Source organism: Saccostrea cucullata, unplaced genomic scaffold (genome assembly GCF_032062105.1).
Source record: "Saccostrea cucullata isolate Sc308-1 unplaced genomic scaffold, CSIRO_AGI_Scuc_v1 ctg781, whole genome shotgun sequence".
In the NCBI taxonomy this organism is placed as follows: Eukaryota; Metazoa; Mollusca; class Bivalvia; order Ostreida; family Ostreidae; genus Saccostrea; species Saccostrea cuccullata.
In genome coordinates, this window is record NW_026918301.1 from 97,501 (window position 1) to 124,966 (window position 27,466).

Consider the following 27,466-nt stretch of genomic DNA (forward strand, 5'->3'; position numbering starts at 1 on the left):
GGTCAGGGATAATTTTTATTTTTACAAGACTCTTGGTGAAGGGAAGGAAAATCTCGAGTGCTGCTGAACTATTGATACTCTTTTATACTGTGACAGTATATCGCTTTTATTCAATGTCAGAATTACAGTATTTCACTGCTGCAAATGTAGTAAGTTATTAACTTTTAAGATAATAATTAAAAATGTCAAGTAATTCTGTTGCTTTCAAAATTAAAATTCCAGTATCAAACACAATAAATCTCTAACTTACAATTCTCTTTCTTTTTCTCCACTCTTTGACATATTTTGTTCTTGCTGTGTAAATCTGTAAGGCATAAAACAATGCATTAAAACATAAAATCTTCACACAAATGAATGTCACTACATGTACCTCAAACAAAGATATCTTAAATACAAGAGACACATGAATGTAAACATGATTTTGGAAATCCCGGCTACTCATTTTTTAAAATCTTTCAAATCCTTAAAGCGGACAATGTCAATAATTACAGTAACATTTTACCCTGTCTTTTTCTTCTGGCGACACAGTTTTTCCGCCCTCCATTAAAGTCTTCAACTTCCCTTTACATGCTTCACACTGAAAAGTATAAATAAAAGTAATTTTAGTCTTTGTAATAAATAGAGACACTCCATGAGTCAGTGGTTTTAGGTATTTGACTTTGCAGCATGGTTTGTCTGAATCATGATTGGATACATTAGGGGTGGGACGATACACACATCTTGCGATACGATACATATCTCGATACATTGGCACGATACAATACGTATCTCGATATTATGATAAATTATAAAACTACTACAGTATTAGTATTTTATTTCTTTTTTTTGTCTTGACATTAAATCAACAAATTATTCTACATCAAGTCATGTTTTCTTTGAAATTAATACTTGAAGTTCATCAATTTCATTGACTAAAACTTTACAAAAACAATAATACATACATACTATTACTTAGTATTACCAAATTACTATTCAGAAGTTGTTTACAAATAGTCGTGTTTTTCATCAGAGAACACTACCTAAAAATTCATTTAAAAAAACATCGATCACATTTACATTGTTATGAATTCATTGCTGAAAGTTTTAGTCCAGTTGAGATTACAAAATGTATAGATGGACTAACAATAATATCAAATGTTCTGGAAATGATATTTTCTGTGTATAGCACGCATTTCATACTGAACTTTTCTTGTCCAATCTTCTGAGGTTGCTTAAATGTGAAAATGTTTTACCCCTAACCAACGACTTATTTGCTCTAAAGTGTGTTTTCAATATCAACATCATCTCTTCGCTTCGTACAAGCCGCCATTTTCCAAGGACAGGTACTTTCATTTTCAATTTTTGAATAGGTCGTTCTTGTATCGTTTCATACCGTTATTTGAATGCTTGTATCGTAAACCGTATCTTGGAGGAAAATATCGGTATGTATCGGTGTATCGGTATATGATTATCGCCCCACCCCTAGGATACATGTACAAAGTATTAAAATAACTGAAAAGGTTCACCTAGGTTTAATTTGTCAGTATGATGCACGGTATAAAAATCTCTATTTTAATTTGATAAATGGTTCAATTCTAAGTTCAGATTGTTCTTCAGTCAAGCTTGGCATTTGTAAAATCATACTACATAGCATTTAAAGTAAATTTGACCTAGAATATTGTTAGATCCCAGATCCCCGACGACCCTAAAATATATGAGCTGACCCTGCAAAATTAATTTGGCTACATCTTTCCAAAAGTAACAGTTTCACTAATAAAATTCTCAATTTTTATCACTCCTTTGTTTCATAAAATGTGCATCCTATACACATTAAGTAGAAAGATTTTCGCAGTGCTTTCCCCTGGAAAAAAAGGCAGCATGTTTGCCATAAAAATTTTAAAATGGAATAAAATGTTTCCCTGCCTACCTATTTTTTCTTGAGATTAGTATAGGACACACAATATTTATTCATCTTGGCCATTTTTATTTTAACATGTCAGCATTCAAAGTTTACTCATATAAAAAGTATGTTTATTTTATCAGCTGATATGTGCAGACCTCGTCAGTTAACCGTTTCAGTTGTAGAACCGCCTCCTCTGTAGAGATAGAGCTGTTCAACCCTCTAAGTTCTATGAAAGAAATAAAGATTTCAAACCAACTTAACCTGACATTTTTTTAATGGAATTTTTTCTTTACATTATGGACTGCAAGCATATTTTTCACATACAGTTAACAAATTGCTAGATCAGACATTCCAAGTAAATAAATCTTAAACTGAAAATTCTTTCTGTACATGTCCTTCACATGTCTGATGTTTTCCAAACATCAGACATGTTAAGACATGTTTTCAATCTTTCCAAAATTTTGCCAAAACAATCAATATTAAAATTTTTGTTTCTAGCTTGCTCTCACATTATTATTTTTTTTTTTGGTCTTTCAAAGCTAAAACATTGTATCTCTTAAATTTTTCATGTGATCATTTTCAAAAGATATATCAAATCTGACATATTAAAACTGACCAGCATCCAGTCGTTTCACTTGACTGTCCATATCCTGACTCTGTGTGGATAATTCACCAATCCTAGCATCCATGTTCCGAATCTCATTATCATCAACATCAGGGAACTGGCCCTGAAAAAAATGTTATCTTGTACATAAGACTATCCACTTGTTATATCATTTTGTGATATTCTGATAGAAATATGCTTATCAATATTAGCAATTTCTTGTAGATTTCCACAAAAAGATCTAACAATGCCATTTATATGAAATGCATGTCTTTATCTGTCCCTTGTGGTGGTTATATTCCCCCTTTTCAATGCAGAGTGTAAAATTAAACTACAGTTTATGGTCCCTGATTCATACCCCATGAGGCCAACATAAGTTTGGCATTTCTGTCTGTCCCTTGAAATAACTAACCTAACCTTTAATGGAAATTTGACTTGTTAACACTTATTTCTTTTCATTTACCTGATCTGCAACATACACCTTCTGCTTTCCATAAACTTTTTCTTTGATTTTTCCTCCCTCTGTCAAACTTTCACATGCCTTAACCACAGCCTGAAAGGAGAAACAAGATGTCATACATAAAACACTTAATTGTCCATATTTTTGAGAAATTAATTCGACATTTAGAACACATTATAAAAAGTAAACTTAAAAGTTCTTGCATATGTTTAAGGAAAACACCAAAATACCTGACTTTTCATCAAACTATATGCAGGATGAATATCCAATTCAAATATATTCCAAGAAATGATGATATATTAATATATTACATCATTTGAATTTGAATTCCTGTTTGTCAAGGTACTTCGGACAGAGATTGTTTGAATCTGTATGATTTTAGTGCATTAATTGTTATATTAATTGACTTTATATATAGTAATTAATTGTTATTGTTTACAGAGTAGACACATAATATGGAGGCAAATGCAAGGCCATAGAAACAAACCGTCTTGCCGTACTCCTTGTGTAGATTGTTGAAGATGTCCACAGCACTGTACGGTCTGTTCTGTCTATTCAGGTATTCCAGTACTGCTCTAGCAGCTAAATTATAAATAAAAAAAAAAGCTTAATAAAGCTATACATTGTATCAAACTATATTTCTGAATCAAGAGATAAAAGTGCTGGACCAGTGGACCTGGTAATATTCTTTAGATAAATTTTGAACTCTGTCCAGTACACTGTAACGCTTAAAACTTTGATTCTTTGCATAGGTAAAACATAATACATGTACATATTCATGTAAATCTTTTGATACCCCAAAAACCAAAATAAAAAGAACAACGTGGGACACTATTAGAGTGGCGGGTAGGGATGAGAATCTCAAATAAATTTTTTTCTGGCCATTTATCAACGATACAAGCACAAAGATGTCAATATCAACAATAATCCCCCATTATCCTTGTTTTTGACTGATTTTTTAAATTATCAAATCAAGTGCCCCCTACTGTTGTCGACTGAATAAATCGGAGGTTCAATATTGTTATTGTGTACAATGGTTTGGAAAGTGTAACTGTTATGCCTTGGTAGCTCAGTCAAAAATGTACCCAACAAGTCATGCTGGGGTCTCAGGTTCAATTCCCTGTTCAGCCATACTTTTACAGATTTGCAGTCTAATTAAGATTAGATCCTTTAAACTCCTGTATTTTATTATGTCGCTGTCCTTACAGCGACATTACAAAATACAGGAGCTAAAGGATCAAATTTTAATTAGACTGACAGATTTGATGCCATTGACCACCCCTGGACTTGCAGGTGAAAGGCCTGCTAGGGCCATTAAGAACTTGGTTGTGTTTTCAAGGGCTAAGAAAATTTAAGGAGGGAGGAATGTTATGGTTTCGGCTGTGGATATCCACTGGAGTAGCTCAGTAGAGCACCTGATTAGGCCATCCTTAAAAAAATTTTTTTTTGCGGTAACGCGCCTCATCATTTTAGGTGTGGGTAGGTAGGTAGGCTTATTTTTTTTTTTTTTGAGACAAAAAGTCAGAAATAAATTTCGATTATATAGAGGTATTAACTATGTCTTAGATTTCACTTCAAGTTACTAATCAAACAAGAAAATTAAGGCATTCTTAATGAATCCAATCTTTTATTGTTCAAATATCAGAACACATCAGTTCTTTTTTAAAAACGGTGTAGGTGCAATGGAGACGTAAAAAAATGTCAATCGGATAAAAATAGAAAATGGATACGTAAAAAAAAAAAAATTTTTTGAACCTATAAAAAAAATCCAGTAGGGTGGATTTTGGTGAGTCGGTCGCGTTACCGCAAAAAAAACAATTTTTTAAGGATGGCCCTACAATGTACAGATAAGTGATGCAGAAGTAACCCTTTCTCTGTCCAGCCATACATTTTCCCCTTTCCTGTTAGTGGATGTTACTATTGTCTTTCGGGAAAAAAATAATTGTAAAAGCATTGCATTTCTTTTTGATTTAAGTGATTTTTTCCCCCTCAAAATCAACAGTATGAAAAATTGGCCATTCGGTAAATAATTATTTTTTGAATATTTGCTTGTATTTAAACTTGTCTGTATCATCACTTTAAAATTATTTTCAATATTTATCAGCCTTTTTACTCTTTTAATTGTCACAAGTGTGGAACTGAAGCTTGAGCCAGTGGCTGAAGCCAGTGAAGGTCAGATGTTGGGCATGACGCGCAGTCTATGCCGAAACAAGAATGAATCAACGTTGCTTTAAAGGGGGTGCTTTTTGGATGTCATGTCACAGTGTGATCAAATACAAACCACTTGCATCTTTGGATTTACTCATGTTCCTACATATCTACCACAACACGATTTCTGTTGTCCAAAACGTCGTGTTCTGTCGTGTCGTTTTCGTTTAAAAATGGCGGGAATATTGAAGAGTTCTGTTAGGGGAAGTAACGCACCTGGTATTTATAGATAACTCGGTTACCGAATCATTCGGATGAGGTAGATTTTATTGATTATATACTGTAACCTCTGCAATAACAATGAACCTGGTAATGATTTAAATTACAATGTATTTATTTATTCTTCCTTTTAAAGACAGATATGTATACTTAGCAGCATTTAACCATTATATCTTTTAATGATTAACGGACTATCTACATTTTTTTTTTGAGTTTGAGTTCGAGAAAATAATATACAGCTAGCAGTGTAAAGGAAATAATTTCATAATTAACTTCATCATTTTAATAAAGAAAGTGTGCCTTTTTTATCTACGAAAAATTCTCGAAGACAATGAATTAAGTAATGATAAAGAAAAAAAAATGCTTTCTAGCTCATATTCCTGAAAACGTAAAAAAATACAAAACTTAAAACTACTCTATTTTGGTCTAGAACATCATGCTTAGAGTTCATGGATTTAATTTATATCCTCATGTGATACAGTACAGATTTCAATATATATATTTTATGTCAAATAATGGGTCAAAGCATGACATACTCGATCGCTAAAATTACTTATGACTAACATTAGAGGTACAATTTTCTTAGAAAAAATCGCCACATTTGTGTTTCGCTAAAAATTCTGATGATATGGAAATCAATTGAGTCCAATCCCATATCCTTAAAAACCAGACCCTCTGAACCAGGGGCCAAGAAAATCACATTTAAAGAACAAACACTCTTATAATTACTTATTATGTTCAATACTCTTGCTTTAAATACACAAGGACAGAGAAGATTGTCACAGAATAAATGCAGCTTCATTACATTATCAGTAGTATTCCAGAACGCTGGCCCAGGGGCCATAAATTTCACAATATTGGAAGAGGCATCCTTGCTTATGTTAACCATGCATCTACGAGTAATTTGTTTCTCTACGATTTTTCTCTAATTGATCACTCCCATTCAACAAGAGGCCCATGGGCCACAGCGCTCACCTAAGCACATCGGCTAGGAAAAAGCACATATCAGATCAGAACTGAAAGTTTTATAAGTTTAGGGGGGAGGGGCTTGAATTTTAACCGCCCAGGGGATCATGATTTGGACGAACTTGAAATCTACACTACCTGAGGATAATTCCACATAAATATTACTAATCATGGCTTTGAAGTACTTGAAAAGTAGATTTTAAAAGGTTTCCCTATATATTCCTATGAGAAACTTTGGTCGGCCATTTTGGCCCCACCCTACCCCTGCGAGGTGAAATTCATGATTTCAGGAACTTTTATGAATCGTTCATGAACATTCATGATGTGTTCATGACTGGTTCATGACTGGTTCATAAAGATGGTTCATGAACTTTATTCATGAATATATTCATAAAATGTAGTTCATGAACAAATGATGAATATTTATGAATATTGGTAATTTTCATTTTAAAGACAGAAAAAATGTAGAGTTCAAGGTATTATGAATGTTCATGAATTTTCATGAAGACAAAAATAATTGACAGAAAACACTCAATACTCTCATAATACAACTTTTGCATGCAGATGCAATTGTTGAACAAGCCCCTGGTATAATATATGTTTAATAATAATTATTTCACCATCTAAAAAAAAAACATGAAATCTCTAAACATTTAGTGTTTTTATTTGATTTTAATTTAACAAACACTGCATCACAATTGACAGCATTTTTTTTCAAATTCATAACTTGAGTTTCTTCATAATTTAAATTAAACAGTTATATTCATCATAATGTGCTTTAATTAATGTCGTTTTTCATCACACAACTTTGTTCGACCGAATTTTCTCTAACATCAAACTTTAAACAAGTTGTTGGAAAATGAAACATTCTGGAAAATGAACTTTATGAGCTTAGTAAAAAACGTTTTATAATTTATTAACAACTTAAAAATTATATCACTTGTCTGTACTGTACCGTATTATTCCTGGATCGAAACGCTACATTTCATTTTGGTGCAGTTAAAATGTCAAAAGTTTCCCTTGCTCCGTGCGTTAATGATAGAGCACAGACTGCATATGGTTGTAAGTATCTATGATCCACATTCGTATTTTGTAGTTTTAATTCCTATGCGTCTTCACAGCTCAGAATATTCTGTCTGAGGGCGAGAGATTGTTATTATCATGTCATAGGGGGCCGCCATACTTGCTATACGAAACTAAAAGTCAATACATGTATAATTTATGACGTAAAAAAATCGAATTCTTCATTGATAAAACTTATTTTGATATAAAATATTGTATTTTCAGTGAAAAGTTGTCCAGATAGTGTTTGTAATTTTTTTTAAACAGAAATCTTGGAAATTCGAAACTAAGGTATTTCTTAGCTCTACCGTACATTTTTGAATAGGCGCAAACTTGAAAACGCGCGAGACGTTGAAAGTGGGAATTGTAGTGTGGAAGAATCAGTATTTGTGATCTGTTATTTGCATAGTCACTGTGCCGTTTTCGTATTGCATAATTTTATTTCGATCGGGTTCAATATTCTGTATATACTAATTATGGTAGCCATGCGGTTTGCCTGGCGTTTTGGCTGTGAAGTTTGGTGATGTTGGCCTCCCTAAGGAGTAAGTTTTATGTTGTTTTACTTGAAAATATATCGAACTTGATCATCTGTATCTAACAGTATTATGCAATATATTTTATCATGTTTAAAAATTCTGCAACTACAATGTTTTGTAAAACCGCGCATTTCCAGCATGCGATAGGCATAGGCCTGTTCAGCTCACATGTTAAAGTTACGCATTTAATTTTGTATGATTGCTTATGATTTTGATATTTTGTCAAATTCTTATTATGCTTTTGTGATTTGTAGTTTTTCACCCTCTCACAAGGTTTGTCGAATAAACAGTACAGTCACTGATCCTTGTCAACTTTTAAAGAAAATAACAGAATATGAAGAAGGAAGACTATACATATAGGATCGATCTACTTCATAACTGGTGAGTGACAAAAAATGGAGACAATCACTGAGTCAGAAATCTGTCTGTAAAGGTTACTGTCTATTTGGAAAATAACAACTAATTAAAGAATATTATAATAAATTTTTTTTAATGCAATTACTTTTTGTCTTACTTTGCTTTGAGTTTGGATCCAACCATATAGGCATATAACATACATTAATTATAGACTGATACTCAAAACATTCGTAGGCCTGATTGATCTACAAAATGGCGGTCCAAGAAAATAGGCTTAAATTCCACTCAGAATGTTTTAATTTGGAAGTGTCTCTGATGCAAAATTAAATGAAACTAAAATGCAAGAAAATACAAAAAAGTCTTATGTTTTACAATCATGGGTACTTTCAGAAAATCTTTCTTTTTGAAGGAAAAAGAGAAGCAGTTCACAAATGTTGATGAGCAGAAGAGAAGAAACTCTGGCTGCACAAAAATCTGAGCTCTTGAAAAAGAAACAAAAAAAAAGAAATGAAAATATGAATGATATTCAATCAAAGGATCCAAATGATGAAATTCTGGAAATTCCACATGGAAAGACAATAAGGATTTTTGAATTGACCATCTCTGCTCGAACTGCTTGAAAGCACTGAAAACTGTGACCCTGGTGCTGAACAAACTTTTTTCCTAGACTGGAATTAAAAACTGTTCAATTTCTGGCATTAAAACACAATTTGAACATGCTGAGGAAGGACCCCCCTCTCCTTTTGACCAAGTAAGGTTAAACATTTTGCAAAGAGTTGCATTTGAATTGAAATTTTTTATACTTTTACCAGGAATGAACTACATTACTCATGTACGAGGGTTGTTAGAAAAGTTCGCGGACACATTGAATTACAGAAAATCTATTGTGTACTGTGAAGTATGACCTATGACTGAATGAATTCCTACATTTTGTTTATTGGTATGTAAAAAATCAGGTCCATATAATAAAATCTTAAAATTTTACAACTATTTATACTATGGGGTTATGGGATTCACGGAGCAATCACTTGACGTAAGCGACGTGAGAACCAGATTTCAACTCTTTAAGCTTTTTCGCAGTTCTATAAATCTTTTATTTCTTCAGAGTTTTCTTATCTTTTTTATACTTTAAAATTGATTATCTATATCAAGACATATTACTTTTCTACTATAATGTCTTTTGTACTGTTTCGGATAGTATTGAGATCTTAAAAAATAAAAAAATCTATGCAATCAATCGATCAGGTATGGAAACTATGCAAAACCATGAAGGTGCAACACAACGTCCATGCGATAGGGGGGTATTAATTGAAGTATCGATGGAGTTAATCTTTCAAAATGTTACTCCTTCCATTCTTATGAAGCTACAACCATTTGAAAACTTGTTCTTTGTATGTGTAGGATATTCCCGGCAGCATCTTGAACATTTTAATCTATTTTTAGACATTTTCCTGTCTGCATACATAATTTTTACGTAGTGCAGTGCTCCATGACGCTCAATGACGTTCCAATTTTTGGCTATGTTTTTACGCGTTGATCATTTATAAACTGTTATAAAACAGTCATATACCCTCCAGTTTAGTTCAAAATTTCTCCCAGTGACGTTTCCTGCATACTTTAGCGGCAGGTAAAATATCATGAATCTCTTGGCACCACAATTGTGCAATTTTTAATTTTAATAAAGAGCCTTTTTGATATAAACGTGCCAAAATGTAGCATGCTCCGTGAGGCAAGATTTATCAAAATAAAAATGCCGTATATTTTTCAATAATCACCGGAGAGCACCAAATTCTTGTATATTTATTGGAAAAAAGCTCAAGATTATATCTGAAAAGTTTGACCGGTTTCGTGGAAATAGCGGGCTCACAATAGAACTTGTCCTCGAACTTTTCTAACACCCCTCGTACTATGGTTTAATGTGTCAGAATTGTCTATTTTGATTTTATTAACAAAGATTTTGTTGCCATGGTTGGAAAACAAACAACATTTCTGTAAAATCTTTCAAGATGCTGTATTATAAATCATCTACCTGTTACTTTTTTAGCATGACTTCATGCATTTTCATGAATAAACATGAAAAATAATATTTCATTTTTTGTTTACGAAAAAGCAAGAATATTCATGAATGCTAATGGTTCATGAATTTTATTCATTCATGAACATTCCTGAAAAAATTCATCAAATTGTTCATGAATAGTTCATGAAGATCCTATGAACTTATTATTGGACATTCTTGAAATGATGAATCTTCATGAATATGACTCTTCATGAATTATTCATGAAAAAAAATATTCATGAATATTCATCAATTTTCTTTCATGAATAAAAATTCATGATTTGAAAATGTCCAATAATAAGTTCATAGGATCTTCATGAACATTTCATGAACATTTCGTGAATTAAATTCATGAAAAATTCAAGGAAATTCATGAATTATTCATGATCGTCTCGCAGGGGTACCCCCCGGGGTCATGATTTGAACAAACTTGAATCTACACTACCTTAGGATAATTCCACATGAGTTTCATCTTTCATGTCACAATGGTTCTTGAGAAGAAGATTTTCAAAGATTTTTCCTATATATTCCTATGTAAAACTTTGATCGGCCATTTGGCCCCACCCTACCCCCGGGGGTTATGATTTAAACAAACATGAATCTACACCATCTGAGGATGATTCCAATGAGTTTCATCTTTCCTGGCCCAGTGGTTCTTGAGAAGAAGATTTTTAAAGATTTTTTCCTATATATTCCTATGTAAATCTTTGATCGGCCATTTTGGCCCCACCCTACCCCCGAGGGTCATGATTTGAACAAACTTGAATCTACACTACCTGAGGATTATTCCACATGAGTTTCATCTTTCCAAGGCCCAGTGGTTCTTGAGAAGAAGATTTTTAAAGAGGTTTCCTATATATTCCTATGTAAAATTTTGACAGGCCATTTTGGCCCCACCCTACCCCCGGGGGTCATGATTTGAACAAATTTGAATCTACACTACCTGAGGATGATTCAACATGAGTTTCATCTTTCCTGGCCCAGTGGTTCTTGAGAAGAAGATTTTTAAAGATATTTCGTATATACTCCTATGTAAATCTTTGATCGGCCATTTTGGCCCCACCCTACCCCCGGGGGTCATGATTTGAATAAATTTGAATATACACTACCTGAGGATGATTCCACATGAGTTTCATCTTTCCTGGCCCGGTGGTTCTTGAGAAGAAGATTTTTAAAGAGGTTTCTTATATATTTCTATGTAAAACTTTGATCGGCCATTTTGGCCCCACCCTACCCCCGGGGGTCATGATTTGAATAAATTTGAATATACACTACCTGAGGATGATTCCACATGAGTTTCATCTTTCCTTGCCCAGTGCTTCTTGAGAAGAAGATTTTTTAAAAATGCCATTAAATTTTCTCTAATTCATAATTATCTCCCCTTGAAAAAGGGCTTGGCCCTTCATTTGAACAAACTTGAATCCCCTATACCTAAGGACACTTTTTGGCAAGTTTGGTTGAAATTGGCCTAGTGGTTCTTGAGAAGAAGATGAAAATGTGAAAAGTTAACGACAACAACGACGACAACGCCGACGACAACGACAGACAACGGACAAATTTTGATCAGAAAAGCTCACTTGAGCCTTTGGCTCAGGTGAGCTAAAAACCTGTCAAAACATTTAGGGGTCATATGCATGTTTTTTACAATAAATATTTTAGAACAGGCACCTTCGCTCATCATAGCCATATACTTCGACATTTTCACGATCCTTACAAAAGAATCCCTGCATGATTGACTGAAGAGCCTTTGTTCATCACAACTATCCACGTCGTTTGTTACATGTAATTATGTAGGGTTCAAGATACAAAAAGTGTTTTCCAAAGAAAGGACCACAGTATCAATGAATACGAGTATACCCGCAAAATATGAAACCTCAAGATTCAATCATTCAAAATATGTGAAAGGTTATGAAATTTTAAAAATTGGGTCAAAGATTAAGGTCAGGTTCATCTGTGAAACATAAAAGCGCAAACACCAACTGTTAAAAATTATGACTAAGAATAAAGCTTAAAATAGGTCAAAGGTTTAAATCATTGTTATCCAAATAAAAGAAAAGGCTTGTAAAGGAATAAAACTCGAAGTACTTATTGTTCAAAAGATATTGCCAAAGTTTAAGTACTTTTCAAGAATGGGTCAAATTCTAAGTTCAAGATGAATAGCCCAAAAAATTTTATACCCAAGGAAAGGAGGAATGGACTTATCACAGGGAATATACTTTTGAAGTATGAAAGGCCTAGCCCAACTGCAAAAAAGTAATGACCAGAATTAAAATTTTATCTATTAGATAAAAGTGGCTTAGAGTCCAAAGTCAAGGTCAAATTTATTTAAACTTAAAGAATGGTCTTGTCATAAGGAGTACAAACCTGAAATACTGGTTATAGGTAAAGCTCCAACAAATCAAAAGTTAAAGGCGATTTTATACCTTTACAGACAAAAGACATACAGAGTAAGACGGACAGACAGGGCAAAAGCTATAATCTTTTCGATTACAGGGACATAATAAAAAGAAAAAAATAGTTTTTAAAAACATTTTTTTCAGAATTTTTTATTGGTAATATTGACACAACGGAAGAAATTACAGATAATATAGAAAAAACATTAAAACATCCTTTAAAACGCAGACTTCGATTTTAAGAAGAATGTGTAACAAACAGGCGGATATTTTCATTTTCTTTCCTTTTATCACCATCGATGTAGATAATTGAATTTTTATATTTAATGATATGTACATCAACTTTATATTATTTTCTTCATTTCATTAAATAACTACAGTCATTGATCATTTCTTTATCGCCGGCACACAGTTGCATGCCACCGAATATTTCTTGAGCAATGCCTTTTCCATAAATGAAACATACATACCGGTATGTACAAATGAGACATACATGTACAGTGACCTACACATTAATAATACAATATTTAACGTTTCTAAACGTATTTTATTTTTTCCAAAACAGACATACATTAAACAATAAAATGTCTTTAATTTCTTGCTTTGCTAGTACAGGAATTCATTATGCAGCTTACATGAAATATTTGTACTTAATTCCCAGACTAACAATTAAAAAAATAATTTTTGTGTTTTAAAAAAGGTGACATTCAACAGAATTTGACCACGACAATAATGGCATGTGATTTCTTGCTTTCCATTATTTTTTGGAATAATTAAAGAAAGGTTCTGTGAGTATTGGAAGTTTTGGATTGCAACATACAGCGATATTATTCACTGTATTGCAAATTGTCAATCTAAATTAAATTACATGTTCATTTTTGCAATATGAAAATGTCCGCTGATATAAATGATACAAAATAGTTTAATAAATTTAATATTTTAATAAAATAGTTTAATAAAGTTTAGTTGAAATCATAGAAATGAAGTTGAACAGTCATTAAGCAAAATTTGACACACAAAAATCACCGTCTTAATTGTACGTTTGAAATTGTTTTTGATTTACACACACAAAAAAAGAAATATATAATACAATGTAATAATTTCATTGTCACCAATGCTGATAGATTTACTGACCAGTATGCTTTCACAAATGACTATGAAAAACATAACACTAATAACATACATGTATATATATACAGTCATCAAACAACAGCTCTGTATCATAGAAACAAACTTTATAATGGATATGGTTAAAGAACGATGTGAAAGCAATGTAATTTTTTTTTTTTACCAATACAACAACCCCATGAATTGAAATTACGTTTGTATTTATTAAATACAGCTAGGTAATGACAAAATCTATACTTAATTTTCTCGATCTATTAAGAAATAAACATTTCATTTACCCACACACAAAACTTAAACATGTATATTTAAAAGAACTAACATTGTTTCCATTATTCTTATACTAAATTACAAGATCAACATGTGATGTACTAAATTTTGTATTTAGTCCTACTCGGTAAATTCAAAATTTAGAACACGACAAATATATTATTCTAAACAAAAATTAATAGACAAGCTTTCTGTATTGTTATTGTATATCTTATGTGTATTAGACAATGCAAACCAAGATTAATGAAGAAATCAATTAAGAAAATTAACTAACATATAGGTGAACATTGTCCATGAGAACCAGAGGTAGGCGGAAGTGACGAAAGATCCTTTGCTGGTGTACACGTTCATCTTGTTGACACTTTTGATTAAGCTGATCTTGAAATCTGATATCAGAGGAATCTCGTCATGTATTAACAAATCTCCGTCTGCCCAAACATCAAATAAAAATATTACAAGATGATTTGGTAACAGGGTTTTATGGAGAGCCTTACTTTTACATTCAACATCTGACTTTTCCGTTTCAATAGTTGGAGTTGGTCCAAATGTTTAAATTGTAGAATTCAGTCGTCGATTGTAAAAGTTTAGTTTCTTCATAAAACTCCAATATTAATATGAATATGCAAAAGAAAGACCGAAATAGACAGCGTGTTAATTCTAGAGTTAAAAATTTTTGCGAAATTTGTTAAATAACAATATACAGAGGTATTGGTCTTAAAGGAACCTACAATAAAATTGTCTCACCATATATAGAAGAGAGATACGACTTCAAAATTAAAATCATTTGCTCACATTAAATACGTTTATTAATAAAGTAACTCAAAAGCAAGGATGTTTAAGAAATTAAGTTACATAGGACTTACAAAGAACATGTATATTAAATTTTTCATCAATGACAAATCTTTAAAAGGTTAGTATCATCATTAAATGCTTATAGAACGATGATTGATTCAAGGTTTCGATTTAAAATGATACAAACATGTTATTTGTTTTGAATTAAGATCAAGAAAAAAAATTATCCTGAATATTTTCAGCAAGTTATTATCATTTATCATAAATGAAACAACTGCAAATTTATAAATGATTGAAAAATCTGTTTTTCGTGATTTTAATATCTCTAATATTAATATTTGGACATTAAAAAACCGTCGATAATAATTAAATGACACAAGAATTAAGTCATTATTGAAGCTCACTCCTCCATGGCACCTGATCCCACCTCTGATGTTTTGCAGGTCCGTAACTTTCATATAAATTATATAATTTTGCATAATTAGGCTGGCTGAAATTAATTCTACGTTTAACGTCACCTATAAACCAATAAAAAGCCCTACCGTATGACACTGGGCCACGCCCATATAACTGGAACCAATCATTGGTTAGATCCATCATGTCGCCTTGTCCACCCCGGAACAAGAATCTAAAGTGTTAAATGGTAGCTAAAGTTTAGTGAGGAACGATGTGTCTTTAAAAACTGGATGATGTTTGCATACAAATATATATGGTTGATGTGAGGCCTACGTATTGATCAGAATATACCAATGTCAACCTCCTAGACTAGCTCTTCAGCCAAAAAGGTCCAAAGATATTAATCTGAAACTTGCTAACAAGGTCCTAATACAAGTAAATAATGACTTGATCTTAAATGACATCGAGGAAATACCTGGGTTAAAAAAAAATGTAAATAAAGTTGAGCATTGTCATAAACAAACGTAATGTTACTATTGTGTCTTAGATAGACTTGTAATTTTTTGCAAGCTTTATTGGTGAATTTTTGTAATTTTTTTGGACGATGCATTACTTTCATATATCAATTAGCTATTTTTGCTGACCTTTTTTTTGTATTTTGTGGTAATTGATTCTTTTTCATAAGAATTTGTGAAAATAACATTGTTGATCTGATGAAAATTTCGTTTCAAAAGGTACATTTTTGCTGAAATACATGAAATGCATTGCAATTTTTTTTTTATAATTTACTCCATGAGTGCTAACCTTTTTCTTGATTCTGTTGATCTGGTGATAAGCTACATGTATAAAAGGGACATCATAATGTGCTGGTACACATTTGCTATATCGGTACACCTTCGTCAGAATGATCAAATAAACCAATGAATTTTATTTAACCTAATCCCATGAATTATAATTAGGAAAAGCTGATAAAATTTGGTCATTAAATTACAAACTATTAAAGGCAAAGGTAGCCAGATAACTTAAGTTAGCTTTCGCATACTTTTGACAAAAACAGAGATTAAATCACCGACCGATGGAAACCATATACAGCTCAAAAAACTTTTTAAAATCACGTGGTTTTTCGCACAAATTAAGGTCACATTGTTATGATGTAAAATTGTGTAACATGACAAGAAAATATATTTAAAAAATGATTTATAACTTAATTTTGATCATGTTCCATTACTTTAAACATAATTCACAGATATGAATTGGTGGGATTTTTATATACTCTTGGATGATATATTATGAGAGTTTCCAAGTGTTTTTTCATGGTTTCTCGTCAAATGCAACCACCTTTGTATCCGTTCATTTTAAAGCATGCTTTTGCCTTGCCTTAATACGAAAACAGTGTAGTTTATGTAACCTTTGTATATTTTATATATTTATATGACACTAAAGCGCAAGATGGAAGAAGTATTTCTCATCTGTTCGACTGGTTTCCATGTTAAAAGATGACATTTTTTCAGGTTAACTTCCTGAAATTTAGCATCATGAAAGATGTATACCTTCCAACGTAAAATTTCAAAGTTTCAGACCATAAATGTAAAAGAATTTTATTTTCAATATTTACAATTTACTATGTTGAAAGATAAACAATACTTTATCATCCTATCCTTTGACATGATTTCTTTATGTACTTTCGTCATTTTTCGGCGCTACATTTCTACAACACCAAGAGAAGTATGGAAAATGTGCAAAGATCCTGGAAAAATACTTATCTGTAAGAATTAAATTTGAACATTTCAGCCAAAAAGTTTCAAAGAAAGTTCGATTAATTAATTTGTAAACACATATGATAAAACCATACACATTTAACATCATACAATTTATAAATCAATTCCTTTTAAGAACATTGACATTTAAAACTTAAGAAAATGATTTTAGAGAATATGAACCTTAACCATAAAATATTTAATAATATAAAGATTATGTCTTGTACTGAAACTCAATAATTTTAAGTTTTATTGCAAGAAAAATGTGACTTTAATTTGTGCGAAAATCCATGCGAGTTTAAAAAGAGGGTTGAGCTGTATACCTGTACTAAATAATTAAACCAATCAAAATACCGGTACAATGTATATAAATACCTGCAGTACATAAAGTCGTTCTGTTTGACAGCAACTGTGAGATTTGATTTGAATCCCTCCCTGAGTTTGGGACGCGCCTGCCTCATCGGGATTTTATAGGATTGCACAACAGGATCTTTGTGATCACCATTCGTCTTACAAGCCAATGCGTCCCCCATCTGTATATAAACATACCAAAAAATAAACAACTATTTTATGAAAATCCATACAGGAGATATAAAACGGAGATCCAAAAAATCAGAGGTGGGATCAGATGCCATGGAGAAGTGAGCAATCCATGCAGACCGGTCATACCCACCGTGTGCTCCTTGTCAAGATCGAAAAATAACGGGAAAATCGTGAGCAGTTCAGTGCGTAAGTAATGGTCTTACAATAAGTATGAAAAACGTCAGTCAGAATTTGACTTAAAAGGTATCTCAAGTCAAAGTCATGTTATCGACCATAGAACTAATGATATGGTGACTTCAAAGGAGACTGCTGATATTCTTGTTTCATAAACTTAATGTCTGTCAATAAGCTGCCTCGATTTAGACATTGTTCATACGTATGGTTTTGTGTACGACGAATACACTTCTTACTCTCATGAATATGTGAGTATTTGTGCTTGAATACTTATTTTTTTGTGTGTGAAAACTGCAAATGAAATTAACCTTTTTGATTTGCCAAGATATAGTTGTGATGAAAGTGGGAGACTGTATGATTATTTTTTACGTTCCTTTCGAGATATTTCCCCTCATATGATATGTCACCATTAACCTGAGAAGTGCTTGAAATTTTGAACTATATTTCGCTTTCAGGGCCATTATTTCTTTTTGTCCCGACGCCCACTATGACACAAAAAGACCCGGACCTTTCAGTTGCAATGCTCGGTATATGGTCATTGCCTGAATGCCCACAATTTCGTCCTAAGTTTTTTGATGCGGTACCAAGAACGTGAATCAAAACCTTGTTACTGGAAAATCAGACATTTTCTCGTTGTTTTCGAGGTATCAAGAGACCCATGAATTCATGTCCACCGCGAAATGTAAAATTTTACTAACATAACCACTCAACAATTCTTCGTCCACGAAATCAAATCCCCAATTGAAAGATCCAAGAGTTTTTCCTAAAATCACGAAAATTTGACCCCAAGAACATATGTGATTTTACAGTATTACCATTTGTTTGTCAGAAGAAAATCCAACAGCCAACCAGCCAGAAGTTCTACCACTTAATTCAAAATCAAATTCATACTCCATATCTTGGACTTGGTGTTTGTAAGAATAGCTCAGAAAATATGTACATTTCATGTGACCACATTCACTGTCAGATGAATGATACCTGCAAAAAATTGCATCCGTATGTAAAGCATCAAAATACATGTACATAAACAGAGTATAATGGTGTTAAAATACAATAAGTATGAAGGGAAATTACTAGTAAAACATTAAAAACAAAACAAAAAGAGTGATGAATAATAGTGAAAAAAAATATAAAACAGTATTTATGACTTAAAAAAGAAAACATCCTTGACATTATCAACTTTATTTTTATGTTTTATATTTTAAAAACCTGTATACTGCTGTGTATAACTTTGGGGTGTTTTTTTTTTACCTAAAGCAACTTCTTGTCTTCCCACATTCGGATATTTCTAGGAAACAAAAAAAGATTTAGAAAATAATTTAAAGGCAACAGAAACGAGATTGCCCAATCATCAGTTTCCCTTAATTTGTAAATATAAATAACTAAATGATGTTCAAGAAATCTCTTACATTTTTCCAAGTTATGTAAAAAAGGCAAAACCATATTCAATATTGAGGACAAAACGCGAAAGAGAAAAACACGTTGTTCTCTTTCTAACACGAAAACAACGAAAATTCAAACCCACAAAAACAGTGTGTGCTCAATTATTAACATTTGAAAAGCTTACTAAATTATTTTTTACAATATAATTTAATTCTGGTTGTAACGCTGTATTTGATTGGATAAAAAATTACTTTATACCGTATAAAATGGGTTGCCTACGTCACAATGACTTGCGTCAAAAACGTATCAATCCGCCTGACGTTACATTCAAATTTTGTACAAACTGAAGTCATTTGTTAGAACAATAATCTTTTTTTCTTACATCAAATGAATGAAAATTAAATTATAAGCAATGAATTTAATAGCTACCCATTTTATACGGTATAAACTGGGTTGGGGCAGTTTACGCTTTATAAACCGCGAAGCGGTATATAAAAAATCTATTAAATTCATTCCTTAATTAGTGGTCTAAAAGTTATGTATGATATCGCACTCTCGCAGAAATTTTTTAATATTAGACTTGTGAGGCACATCTGAAGGCCTGATTTCTTTCAAAATGTGTTCTTCATTGAAAAGCAAATACCTTATACGTATCAATTTGACAAAAAGGAGCAGCAAACATCAAATATATTTGAATTACAAACTGAAATTTTTGTCTCAAAATGATTTTTTTTCTGTATCTTTTTTTATCACTATGATTTTTTTTTAAATTTTCAAAATGAGACTTTAAGGCCTGAATATTTAAACTTCCTTCCTCAATATTTTTTTCTTCTGAGAGAGAATAACGAAGTATAACTTTATGTTACTGAGAAAAAGTATATGTACATGTACCTGTCATTTTGGCGGAAACGCTTTTGTATTCCATTTTTGTAGAGTTTCTAGGATTACTTCTCTTCCCTCTGATTGATGATCGTTGCTTCTCTACAAAATAAAAAAAAAATAAGGTTCATTGCTACTACTATCCATCTTCAAAAGAAGGTACATTACTACTATCCATCTTCAAAAGAGATCTTTTTCATAGACACATGTGTAATTATCATCAAAGATGTTAAGTTACATTTAGGTAATGAATACTTTGGATAAAATGGGATAAAATGGTTATTTTAACTGTTTCTTTCTAAGTGTTAGAAGTTTGCATCATAATTAATCTTAATGGACATAAACATCATGACATGAATAAAAGTTAAATGAACCTCAATTAAATGTCTTCTCCAGTCACATTTTGGTGGACGAAATGGATTCTTTTGGAATTTTTTTATATGGAAAATAACATATTACAAAATAAATGTCGATATTCTTTATGGACCACTGACAGGGATCATAAATATCCCCCTTCATTCTGTCAGTGAAAAGTATTAAGCTTCGCGTTCTTAATATCTTGATCAATAATTCTATTTTTTATATTTTCAGAGAAGCCTTCTTGGATAAGTTTGCTTAAGGCGGAAAAAGAAAACCTTTTAGGTGCAGCGCATAATATATCTGTGAGTTATCGAGGAATAAGAGATGTTTTTATTAGGGGTCATGATTGTATTTAACCAGCAACAGTTACTGAATTTTTCAATTGTCAATTCATAAGGAATGTTTCTATTAGGGGTGAAGACGTACAAATAGATATCTAAGTGGGAACAGCCAGCAACTGTAATCGATGATGATATGAGACCTACTTTTAAGTGCCCCTTTTCTCTTTTAATATTGTAAATTCACATACCGTAACAGTGGAAATTTTAGCAAGACGCAAATTTAGCGTTTTGGCCTTAAACAATGGTATTTAAGTTTTAGCAAAGATGTAATTTTGGCGAATAAGAAGCTACTATAGTATTAGAAATGAAACTTTATTTTAGCGATATTCATTTTTAGCGATCTCAGCAAACTAATAATGCGTAAATTTAATTCTTGCTAAAAGTTCTGCTTATTCGGTATTTTCGTGGGGTAAGATTTTTGATGTTTATGGAAAAAATGTTTGTTTGTGAGGATTTGTTTGTTTTCGTTGGAAAATGTTTAATAGTAATGCATATCATATTTTTTAATTTTGTGGTGGTCATAAATTTGTGGGCCTCTCTATACCTCGAAAACAGCAAAAAGTAAATGCCCACGAAAATTAAGGATTACACAGAAATGTATGGGTATTATAATTGGATCAAGGTTTTAGTTACATTCTTTCACTAACAAGCAGGTAACCTTAATGAGGTTATTTTCAGTCATTATCCACCCATTTTCGAGGAGGGTTTAATTATCGTTGTTTTCGAGGAATGGAGAGACCCACGAATGTATGACCACCTCAAAATGTAAAATTTCACATGCATCACCACTAAACATTTTTCCAACCACGAATTTAAATCTCCACAAACCAATATTTTCCCCTTGAACCTCGAAACTTTGATCCCAGGAAAAAATGTAATTTTACAGTAAATCATAGACTATACCCTGAACACATATTTGTTTTAATTTGTTCCCCAAAGACTCCCTTTGATTGAGAAATCGGTAAAATAAAATTAAAATGACAAATAGATATTAAAACTACTTTTAAAAAAATTGTAGTCCTAAACTAAATCAAGGACGATAATTTGCATACCTGAAATCCATAGAATAATTCTTACATTGCTTTGATTTGTGAAAGGATCTCTTTAATCGTTTGAAGAGAAGAATCAGTAAAAAAGTGAAATAAGAATCACAAAGGAAGGTTCTCAAGCCACCATAACCTTTTTCTCACCTCTTTGTAAATCATTTAAACTGTTATAGTAAAACATAATGGGTTTGTTAAAGTTCATTTCGTCAGAAATTTACCATTATTGTGTAGTTTAATTTGCCTTCCTTCCACTTTTCCTGTCCTGTTTATCCAAATACTGAAAAGATATAAAATCATGAAATTAACAAAGGCTAGTGTAGTATTTTAACTTGTAGAGTTCACTGTAGGATATTTAATTTGTCACATCTGTTATATGAATAATTCATTTATTTTCCATCCTTGTGAATTACATAGTTTTTAATAAGAATCAATTACTTTTTACTTAATTTCATAGACAAATATAAATCACGTATAACATATAAACAACATAGCACCCGATGCCACCTCTGATGTTTGCCATTATTTCAATTTGTATTTTTCGATATACTTTTGCTTAAAAGTCACAATCATTTTGCTTTCTTTCCAAATGTGTGTCAATTTAGTTTGGATATTTTTCATTTGTATTTACAGATCACCTGATACTGAAACTTAAAATATTTAAAGTTGTCAATCAACCTTCCAACATTTTGAGCATGGACTTTCAGCTTTAGCAGGACGTGGACACAGGCTTGTTTATTTCCAGATGACGTAATAAGAAGCGTGTCGTGGTGTTCCGAACAGGACAGAAGACTGGATTTAGAACCCTGGACTCCGACAGCAAGCACAACTCCATTGAATGTGATGATCAGTCGTGTGACTTCTTCTGGTATGCTTAAGACCAACTCTACAAGAAATGTAATTAAGAAAGAGAAACAGAATAGAAAATTTCGAAGCTCTGATAAACAGAAATAACATTTAAGATCACACCATGTAATTCAATAAGTCTTGATGGCATTTTGAAAACTACGAAAGTTTACACGTGTTTGATACTAATAGTGATGCAATCTAAGTATGGAACCGGGTGTTCTAAACAAGTGATCAGTTTCTTTAAATGCGTCTGAAATATTTATTACAGAAAAGTTCTTTATGTTCATGGTCTAAGAAAAGAAATCCCTGATTTAATTAACACAAAAATAGAGTCGTCATTAAATTTCAAGAACGAATTATCTGTATCACTAGAGAATAGAATTTAAATAGAAAGGAGAAAATAATCTCAATATGCACCACAGGGGAAATAATGACAAATATTTTCGAAAATTACTTTCCCTTCTCTTATTCAAGTACCACCGTTCTCTTGTGTAACGTCTTTAATTTCTCTAGGGCTAGATGCATAGAAGAAGAAAAATCAATAAGTAGCTGATAAAGAATTTTCTTTTTGTTCCGAAAACTTCCATAATTATTTCATTTTCTGTTAGGAGAATCATGAGAAATCCTTCTCCCATATTTATTAGAAACGCTTTCTAGATAATCAATTTAGAAAAATAAAAAATTGCTGAAACCATGACAATAATTTTGTCTAGATATAATAAAGACAGGATTATTTCCGTACCTTAATTTTCAATACTTTTTTGTAGAATTAAAGAAACCCTTGATTGAGACGGTTATAAATTAATGACAACAAAGCATAACCCTCTCTCTCTCTCTCTCTCTCTCTCTCTGACAACCGTCTCTCTAACTTAAATGTGTCACAAATAATGAAAATGTGTGCGTATCGATCCTTTAGAAATGTAGTGGGAGATAATACATTGTAAAGATTGTATTGTCAAACCTCCTTTGAGATATGAAGGCATTCGATATACTTAGGTAAAAACACAAAAAACATTAAAAAAAAAACAAACAAAAAAAAACAATTGGGACTTTCAAATGACTTTGAAATATTTGTAGTACTCGAGATACGTAATTACACATGTGTTCGAGATATAGAAGTTAAAGATATAGTTAATATAGGATTTGTAGTTGGATGAGATTTTATCCAACTCTTTGTGTGTTTTTTATCCTAGAGGATTTGGCGAGGGGATAAAAACATACAACGAGTTGGATAAAAATCTTATCCAACCACAAATCATGAGAGGTTCTTTTTATCCCATTTTTAATACTTCACAACCAATGTTTTACCCTGTTTTTATATTGGACTCCACTTTATTTTACTTCATCAAGCTAACCCAAATATCATTGTGACGTCACAACTGTGGGATACGAAAACGATATCACATGAGCTATATCCACGGGATAAAGGGGTAAACATGGGATAAACCAAATTATTAAACATATCATTCGAGATTAAATTTATCTGACAACTGAAATGTTTCTTTTTCATAATGGAAAACTTTAATCATTATAGTGATCACCACTCAGAGTAATAGATAGAGTGGTTCATACAACAAGTTATGATGATGTAAAAGACAACAAAAATATGCAAAAACGAGGACCATCTCAGATAAAGGGAATATTAGGTCGACGTGTCTTACTTGGAATCACGCTATTGGGATCAATATTTTGAGAGTGATAGGGATAGACGCTTTTAATTGCGAGATGAAAGATGATGCACTAAAAGCTTTCGCACAAATCCTGAAGTGTTACATTGATGTTGAAAGGCTTAGACACAAAATAAAACAGGCTTCATGATTATTCTAACATGGGAAAATAAGATTTATGATTTATATTAGCATTAATGTGAATTTAGATATATATATATATATATATATAATTTTTTTTTTGGCTGTTGATCATAAATTACGTTTAAAATCATTTAGGGAAGACCCAGAGATAGCAAATGTTTAGAGCAACGTTTTTAAAAATATATAAACGATTTCCATGTTTGTACCAATTCAAACATTAGCTTTCTAAGATTATTTTAAGTAAAGCAAAATACAATATTTGGAAAATATTACATGTACCCTTTTACTAATTCACAGGGACTTTACATGTACACATGGATGACTGCTAAAATGTCACGTGACAGATCAATGAAATTTCCCCCAAGATTCCAGATTTCTGCCGAATGTCAATCAAACGCACACTCTTTCCTTTAAATATTTCAACTTTTTGAAAAAATAAAGATGAATTAATAAGGTTAAGCTCATAGCCATTATTTTCGGTTTCTCAAGTCTTATTCGCTGGTTGATTGATCTTTTTTATTTTTTATTGACATAATTAGACCAAAGAAAATACCATTTGTTTAGTTATGTGAATGCTTTGGTCGATAAATTATCGCTTTCAAGAAAACATTTATAATCGAAACTCATTGCAATCATTCTTTTGGGATTAATGCTTGGTAGCCTTTTATCGGAAATAACTCAGACCAAGGGGAAAATTTATCGAAAATTTCTTTCAAGGATAAAAAACAAAAAAAAAAAAAAATACATGCATTTCTTTGAATACTCTTGAAAAATGAAATGAATTTGTTTATTTGATAAAGAAGAATCTTTGACTGTAAGTACACTTCATACAAAAAGATTTTAATAACTAAATACTTTTATTTATAAAATAGAATTAATATATGTATGTATTATATACCATACGGGGTTTATACTTCTCAGATGATTCAATATGCAAGAACATGCTCTACATATGTACAATTTTTTAAACGAGGAAAATTTTTGGCAAACAATTCAAGTTGCTGAAACAAGAATATCAGCAGTCTCAATTAAAGTAATCAGTCCTTAAGTTCTATGGTCGATACGATGACCTTGTAAGCAAATAAAATTTATCATTAAGTTAAATACTGACTGATTTTATATTAATTGTAAGGCCATTATTTACACACTGAATTGTTGACAGATTTTCCGTTACTTCTCGATCATGACAATATAAATAATTACGCGACGCGTTTGAACGGTCACCAGGGGATGCTCACTCCTCCATGGAACCTGATCTCATCTCTGATGATCTGGAGGTATGTGTTTGCTTTGTTTCAATTTTGTATTGTTTAATGGAGTTTTGAGCTTCAATACTGTTCGTTATTTCCATGTATTACATAGATCATTTTTCAATTTTCAGTTCAAGCATCAATGCAAAGGAAATAGGATTCCTTCTCTTTACGTACGTGTATCATGTTGATGAAATATAGCTGTGAAATTATTTTTGTTTACACATCCATATACATATATATACAGTAGAAATATATATTTGTTATTTGATATTCTGGGTATAATTCAATTAAAAAGAGTTTGTTTACCAATTTGCATATTTTCTGTCTATAGAACAAATGCTTAGAATAAGATATGAATATCAGACATTAACATACACTGTACACAACACAGACAGATGAAATATTGTCATGTACAACACCATTTCAAACTAAATAACTATAGGCACATACATGTTTGTGTTATGCTATTTCAACTATTATTACAGTGCATATACAGATGGTTTCAGGTTAATCATGATGACAGCAATATAGATAACAACCACGTGCTATGTAAAATGACAGGAAGAAATATATTCGGAATCAAAGAAAAAAATGTTTTGGGAGATATTCTGTGGAAAAGTGTAAGAATTCTTATTCTAAGACCAAAACATACATACGTTATAAAAGAAAATTTTCAAAAAAAAAAAATCAGAATATATCAGAATACACATGTACAAATAATAGAATACATATGTACAAATAATATTCCATTAATGTAAACATGCTTTGTGTAGTGGTCTGGATTAACTAGATACAACAAATTCATCGTATTTGCGAATTAGCCAGAACCGCTGCTGAAGGCAAATTTAATCACAGAGAGACGGTGATGAATATCATTATGGCAGCTGACTGATTTCCGTAGTCTATATATTAGTTTAAATAACATACCTTATTCAGGTAGGAGATATAATAAAACTTGACAGTATACTCACGTTCATGTCGTGGTTCTTTAAGGTCACTGGAAATTCTGAAAATTTGCACATCCTGATATGGAACACCACATATTTCTTCCGGCTTTCTGTCGGAATGACTCATTTCCATACCATCGATAAGTGTACTAGCTGATGGACATACTTTTATGTCCTCTGTACCACAAAACACAGATAATATATTTAAAAAGCCATGAATCAGAATTGATGTGTAAACAGCAGCACCTAGAAAATACATATCTTTCTTCCTTTTCCTTCTTGTTGTCTTGGAGTAATCAATTTGATTCTTTCCTGGCAACGCTCATCTTTTGAAATGTGTGAAATTAGTCCTCACTCAAAGCATTTAACCTCAATGGCTACACCGACGGAGAACATACGCAAAAGAATAATTCAATTCAGTGTCTCGAGTGTGCCGTCTACTGAATCCCTGTGTTAGGAGATTCTGGATAATATTTTAGCCATTAATACAGTGACGGTATTGCTATTGTCATCCGCATTTCTAATCGAACGGAAAAGGGGAACAAAGGACTGCGTCTTTGGTTTACAAAGACAATTAAGAGAATACAGTTTTCCTACAGATTTACTGGTATTACTACATTTTCATTCTACAAAAATATGTAATTATATATATAACTCAATTAAAAGCTAAATAGTCTGCATTCTTGAAGACTATACAAAGTATAATCTTAAGATACATCTCTCAGAATTTTCAGTCTTCATCGTGGGCATTGCCCATAGTTCTTAAACCCTTGTTAAACCGTGAACTTACTTAATAATTT

At 31.8% G+C, this 27,466-nt stretch overlaps 2 protein-coding genes and 1 long non-coding RNA gene across 3 annotated transcripts in view; 1 reads left to right on the forward strand and 2 right to left on the reverse strand.

Moving 5' to 3' along the window:
• Positions 1 to 5,344, reverse strand: part of LOC134262589 (homologous-pairing protein 2 homolog) — a 10,979-nt gene extending 5,635 nt beyond the window's left edge. Inside the window, exons 1-7 of the mRNA XM_062744980.1 lie at positions 5,228 to 5,344; positions 3,434 to 3,528; positions 2,950 to 3,039; positions 2,499 to 2,610; positions 2,038 to 2,108; positions 503 to 577; positions 251 to 304 (exon numbers count right to left, since the gene is read on the reverse strand). Of these exons, the coding sequence (XP_062600964.1) occupies positions 251 to 304; positions 503 to 577; positions 2,038 to 2,108; positions 2,499 to 2,610; positions 2,950 to 3,039; positions 3,434 to 3,528; positions 5,228 to 5,252 (522 nt within the window). The 5' untranslated portion in view covers positions 5,253 to 5,344. The remainder of the gene's footprint in view (positions 1 to 250; positions 305 to 502; positions 578 to 2,037; positions 2,109 to 2,498; positions 2,611 to 2,949; positions 3,040 to 3,433; positions 3,529 to 5,227) is intronic.
• Positions 5,345 to 7,678: 2,334 nt separating this feature from the next.
• Positions 7,679 to 9,131, forward strand: LOC134262601 (uncharacterized). The gene is made up of 3 exons (XR_009991040.1): positions 7,679 to 7,943; positions 8,192 to 8,318; positions 8,704 to 9,131. It is a non-coding gene; the product is annotated as an uncharacterized LOC134262601 (long non-coding RNA).
• A 3,777-nt stretch (positions 9,132 to 12,908) lies between these two features.
• LOC134262609 (uncharacterized) lies at positions 12,909 to 27,049 on the reverse strand. The gene is made up of 9 exons (XM_062744992.1): positions 26,691 to 27,049; positions 22,485 to 22,692; positions 22,028 to 22,086; positions 20,075 to 20,164; positions 19,052 to 19,088; positions 18,616 to 18,778; positions 17,459 to 17,616; positions 15,473 to 15,558; positions 12,909 to 14,566 (listed from the first exon to the last, which is right to left on the reverse strand). Exons 1-9 carry the CDS (start codon positions 26,923 to 26,925, stop codon positions 14,391 to 14,393), a joined length of 1,212 nt encoding a protein of 403 aa, XP_062600976.1. The 5' UTR covers positions 26,926 to 27,049; the 3' UTR covers positions 12,909 to 14,390.
• Between the last annotated feature and the right edge of the window lie 417 nt (positions 27,050 to 27,466).